The sequence below is a fragment of the Balaenoptera acutorostrata genome, chromosome 1 (genome assembly GCF_949987535.1).
Source record: "Balaenoptera acutorostrata chromosome 1, mBalAcu1.1, whole genome shotgun sequence".
Taxonomy (NCBI): domain Eukaryota; kingdom Metazoa; phylum Chordata; class Mammalia; order Artiodactyla; family Balaenopteridae; genus Balaenoptera; species Balaenoptera acutorostrata.
Genome location: NC_080064.1, coordinates 18873831 through 18879764, shown reverse-complemented (window position 1 = coordinate 18879764; position 5934 = coordinate 18873831). Strand labels below are relative to the sequence as shown.

At 42.1% G+C, this 5934-nt stretch overlaps 1 protein-coding gene across 1 annotated transcript; it reads right to left on the bottom strand.

Moving 5' to 3' along the window:
• Positions 1 to 1039: 1039 nt before the first annotated feature.
• On the bottom strand, positions 1040 to 4662 carry PNRC2 (proline rich nuclear receptor coactivator 2). The gene is made up of 3 exons (XM_007175119.3): positions 4473 to 4662; positions 3370 to 3575; positions 1040 to 3069 (listed from the first exon to the last, which is right to left on the bottom strand). The coding sequence occupies exon 3, from the start codon at positions 3049 to 3051 to the stop codon at positions 2632 to 2634; it is 420 nt and encodes a 139-aa protein (XP_007175181.1). The 5' UTR covers positions 3052 to 3069; positions 3370 to 3575; positions 4473 to 4662; the 3' UTR covers positions 1040 to 2631.
• Positions 4663 to 5934: the final 1272 nt, after the last annotated feature.

Sequence of the window (5934 nt, the reverse complement as noted above, 5' to 3'; positions counted from 1 at the left end):
TAGATGAGCTCTAACAACTTTGTGGTTCTTACAAGTACGATCTGAGAAATTCATGTCAACCATACTTCCTGTACGCTAACCATAACTTTATTAGTACCTTTCTAAGGTATGAGATATCAATACAATTAACAAATTTTTAAGTTAACCGTAGCTATTAAAAATTTTTGTAGTTAAAGCCAATGTGCTCTTAATTCTCTGAACACTTTTACCACTTGAGTCCGTCCCAAACCAAAAATCTAGTATATACTGTATTTACATGTATACATCAAAACCTAACATAAAGATGCTTGGGATGAAAATTGTTGAATCTAGTGGGATTCCAGTGCAGTACTGCAAAGTACTGGGCAATTCTTGGCACTGTTAATAGAAATTACACTGGGAATAAACAGGAAAAAAGACATTATTAATTTCTGCCAAATCAATTTATTCTGACAGTTTGCAGGAGAAAATACAGCCTGGCCCTGGGATTCACTGCTTGCTTAGTATAGAAATTAAAAAGATTTTTCTTGAACTAGTTTAAGCTATCCTATCATTTGGAACATATTAGAAAGCCAGTTTAGTTCTTGTGTCTTTTTTCTCCTCCAAGGTCCCCTTGTGAACATAATAGGTTTATAGAAAAAAAAATTTGCAGAATTTCTCATATTGACAAGAACTCTTGTGTTTACCTAAGTCATCTTAAAATATAGAAGAGGGAGACAGGCGGTTAAACCTGCTTTACTCAATTTGGTATGAGATGAATTCAGAAGCTTTATGTAAGTTTCCAAAGTAATATTCTGTGGCCTTTTACTGTTAGCCCTGCTGGGAAGCCACAGTTGCTTTTTTAACGGTATAGCTGCTAATCCAAATGTCTATCAGTTAGCAAACTGGTTGCCTCTTAAAACCAACAGTCCTATTGTATTTCAGTAGGGTTAATTATGTGCATTCTAAGAATATTACATAGTCATAATTTTTATACAATAAAAACAAGACATGGGAAAAAGCAATTTTATTTTTTAATTTCATGCTTCAAATTCCTGTATGTACATTAAGTACTATTAAGTACTATTATATAAACTTGTCTTTAGGATATCATTATTCGATGTGGGCAATATTATCTCACCTGAATTTATTAGGAGAAATACAACTTACCCATTCTGCTTAAAAGTATCAAAAAAGCTGCCAAATGAGAAAAGAGGGCACCTACCACCATATTCTAAATAGACCCCCCCACACTTTCCTTTTAATTCATTGGGTTGGCTGTTATAATTAGCGCTTATCTTTAAGGTAAACAAAACATGTTATCATGGTATTAGGCAAGAAATTGCATCTTTTGCAATGAGTGGTCCCCTGGGTTGCACCTGTTGACCAAAAAAAAAACGCTGGCATTGTACACTATTACTCTTAGGTTACACAAATTGTTGAAAGCCAAAATGAATCTTTTAAGGTTAGAGGAACCCCTTAATAGTTCATCTTTGGGCTTAAGAAAGAAATTAAGATAATCCCATACTGCATTTCACATCTCTCAAAAATAGGAAGTGTTTTAGCAGCTTAAAACCTTTTCAGTTATATAAAACTTCTTACACTAGGATTTACTTTGAAATATAGTTTACAACAAGATCAATTATAGTATACGTACAGTGGCACTTCAGCACAAGGGCAAACTTTAAAAACAAGGTTTTTTTGGACCTTTAAAATTAGGCCATAGTATAAAAGGAGTCCATGTGTTACATTCAGCAAATTCATACTAAAATATTCTATTTTTGTAGGATAAATGCCAACAAAACTTTACATATGCTACAAGTTTATTACATATATTTACATGGCTCTTTCCTAGGTACGTAAAACTTTCACATTATATAGCTCCCAACTTTAAACAAGCTGTGCAGGGATGATTTGAAGCCAGATCACTGTCAGAGTAGCTTGTGCAGTGCCGTAATACAAAAATGTATTCTGAAAGCTACTCGGCGAACACTGAATACTATTTCTATAAAAAATGGTTTCGGCGCATTTGTTGGCAGACACCTATCCACTGCATGTCAGTAACAGGGACAATGGGGTATACTGTTTCATTCTAAATAGCCCCTAGTGCCCTTTCCGCATTCACCACCATACAGTTCACTAAAATACAACTATACTCTAAAAAAAAATTCACATTTTCTTTTAGCAGTGCATCAGATTGTTGGCATATTACTGGTTTAGGTATTTCTAGGACATTAAACTTTCAAATATTCAACTAGTTTTCAACCCCTGTATGTCTTAACTGGATGCTTATAATCATTTACCAGATCTCAACAAGTCAATCTGCTGATCTGTGAATGATAATCTTAAATTACTATTTTCCCCCAACAGGCAATAGAAAAAGTTGATTCCTTTACCATTCCCCAAATCTAAACTTGACTGGTTTCACTTGGTTACTCAATTGAGAACACTTAGTATTTATATGAATTACAATTATCAATAATTTAGTTATTTTAAGTTGCACTGATTCTACCATCACAGTGCACATAACACACAAAACAGTTAAGTCTAATTATATTTTCTACATTAATTAGCAGTTTTACACATTAAATTCCCTAGTGAATTTGGTCTGAGACAATTGCCAATTATCCCTAAATATGACTAAATTTAAACACATTAATACTTTATCTCATTTTACACCTGTACTTTAAGTAAGGTTTTAAGTTGAAATGTCATTATTTCTTTATCAGAAGGATTAAAGGAAACAGGAACCCAGTGGCTTGGTGGCTTAGGAAGAACACTTGGTGATGGCGGCTCACTAAATTTGGCTCCAGCATAGTTCTGATTAGTTTGAGACTTAAAAAGTAAGGTGGGACTTGATAAGCTAGAGTTCCAGTTTTGATTATTTGGAAAATTTTTGTTCTTCCCCCCACTTTGCATGGCCTGCCATGCAGCTGCTGATGAATTATAAGTATGTCCTCTTTCCTTTTTCTTATGAACAATCTTCATCTGGGAATTCTGATCCTTGGTCTTCTGTCTACTAAGCTGTTGTTGGTTCTTACTAACATTTCTAGACTGAGGGGCTGGAATGTTATACCTCTCGCCACCACCCATCTTCAGCTTCTTTGTCACCTGTAAGTGAATGCAAACAAAACATTGAGTAGAATTCCACTTGAAATAGTTCAAAACTTTAAGAAACTTAAATAGCTCCAATTTGTAACTCCAGAAATCTTGGGTAAGACTCAAATACGTGCTATTCAGCTGCTTTAACTTCACTATACTGTTCACACTTCATTACATGCACTTTATTACCTTTCTAAGAAAAGTGAGCTTATCCACAAATCCGAATAATCCTCTATCTAAAAATAAAACCTGTTTAGGATGAGTCCATCATAAAATGCCTGCCCCATTACAACGGGAAGTTTTTGATACCTTTCAGTCTGCTTTTCAGATTGCAGGATTTCCACCACCTGTCCTCTTCCTTGCTGCCACGCCCAGGATAATAGATGTTGCTTTCTGATAGATCCTTTCCTTTGTCTCAATACAGAAGTTTTCATGGGCCGATCTGCTGAGTTCAGCCTAGGAGCTGAGGCCAACATCTGAGTCTCCTCAGCACACAAGTTTGAGAGAAGTCTTAGCTAGAAAAGCAAACATTTCATTATTTCAATTCAAAAACACAGGAGAAAGTGATCATTTACATTTACTACAGAAATAAAGAGTGACTACTTCCTGAACTAAAAGGCAGAAAATAATGTCTCTAAAGATGGCTTTGACCTTGTAACTGTCATCATTTAAAAACCCTCGAGATCCAGGAACCCCTGAGGAATGTGGGGAGGGGTGTCCGCCAAATCCTGCAACAAGTTGCATCTTTTTCCTAGGAACCTTTCAGATTCTCACACGGATTTTGTGACCAAAATGTTAAACCATGGAAGCATTAACCTTTACAGCCATGCCAAGAAATGGGCTTAAAATCTTTCCTAAAGACCATGTTTTTAAAGTCCCACCAGAATTTCCCAGTCTTTGGACACATCACATAACTGTTTTCACAAAGCCTCCTCTCCCAACGTGTTTACGTCTTGCAGCTCTTCTTTGATTATGAACTCTTGACTCCTCCCCGTCTTAAAATAAGTTTCACAAGCCGTAACAAGCGAAGTCAATTCTTAAATATAAAAAATTGCCTCCCTATCGTGAACATTAAACATTCGAGATTTCATTTGATATTCCAAGAAACCAAGTTACCGAACAAATAATAAGCCCTCTTCTTTTCGAAAAGGTGAGAGGCCCTTCCACACTATGTTAACAGCCCTAAAAAAATTAGTTCCCAGATCGTGAGTCATTCCCAACGCGAGCCCAGAAAGTTCGGTTCTGCCGACGGCGCTGGGCTTCCGAGCGGCTCAGCGTTCCTCGAGCCCGGCCCGGGAACCCGCTCCTCCGGGCCGCTCGCGCCCGCCCGGCCTCGGATCTCGCCTCCTTCCCCCAACAATGGGGAGCGCGGCCGCCAACATGGCCGCACCCGCCGCGCCGCCGCCACTCACCGACTTCGAACCCGGGACTACGGCGGCGGCGGCTCCTGCTCGGCGTCGAAGCCCCCCTCCCCTTCCAGGGAGAGACGAGGCACGGAACGAGCGAAGCCCACGAGCACCGACGAGACAGCTGCAGACCACCTCAGCGCCCCGACCGACCTTCCCCTTCTGCCTCTACCGACAAAATGGAGGCGGCGGTGAGCGCTAGAGCGGGGCCGGGAGGCGCGGCGGCCAATCAAAACACGCCTTTGCGCGGCCCGGCCAATGATACGCGGGCCGCCGCCTGTTGCTGGGGCCCGACGGGGCTGGGAGAGGGGAGGTGGTTGCGGCCGAGGGTTTGAAATCCTCCCCGAGAAGAGCATGTCGGGAACAACTGCTGCGGCCCCGGCTGCTGTTCCTCCGCCGGCTCCCGGGTGACACCGGCCTCTCCCGGAGGCGCCCGCCCGGCCTCGCCCGGCACTACAGAACACGGCCAACGCCACCCCCTCGTGGCGACTCCGGGGCCCGAGCCCGGCGCGCCGAGGAAGGGGCGTCAGCCGTCCGCCCGGGCAGCGGCTTTCACCCGGGCTGCCCGGCTCGCGGGGCCCGCGGCCCTCGGAACCCGGTGGTTCCCCGCCGTGGGGAGTCAGCGAAGGGGCTTTGAGTTCCCGAGTTAAGTTCACCGAGCCGTGTACCCGATCTCTTACTGACGGAAGATACTCCAGCAAGTTATTTCTGAAGCTGGCTCCTGACCACTTAGTCCTGACACTCCTGTCACTCTGTTCCCCGGTCACGGGGACTTCCTTGCAGCTCTCCAGCTTGCGGTTCCCCTGCGGTTCCCTCTTGTCCTCCCTGCCCGCAGCCTCGAAATTCTTGAGTAGTTGCCTCCCTTGTGAAGGCGTTTCCGACACAGGTGCGGATCAAGTTAATCAGTTCTTCTTTTGTGTCCCACTGGTCCTGAACTTAAGTCACACGGTGTGGTGGCTACGTGTCTGCCCATCCCCCCCCACACACCTCTTTCTCCGAGCGCAGAGCACCCTGTAAGCGCACAAGAAAAATCTGTTGCGAGAATGGGGCTCCCTTATTCCCCTTTCTGCCCAGTTTGTAATTGAAAGCGGGGAGAAAAGGTAGAGTTCAGTTGATTATGCCACCAAGGTGCAGGGAAGAGGAAAAGGGCAACTTCTTTGGAGTAAATGGATAGCAAACCAGAGTTTGTGTTTTAAAGAACACCAATTTCTATGAACATGTACGCATTTTTGTTACAGCATTTATATGTACTTTTTATTTGTTACAGGATTTATATGTACTTTTTATTTGTTACAGGATTTATATGTACTTTTTATTTGTTACAGGATTTATATGTACTTTTTATGAGTCCCACATAATTCGTTTTTTAATCTTCAGTTTTTCTGCTGCCATCACCCCCCACCCCTATGTTCTTGTAGCCACGGACCTTAATTAAGTTTCTTAAGAAAACCAATTTAAAAGAGGAGTT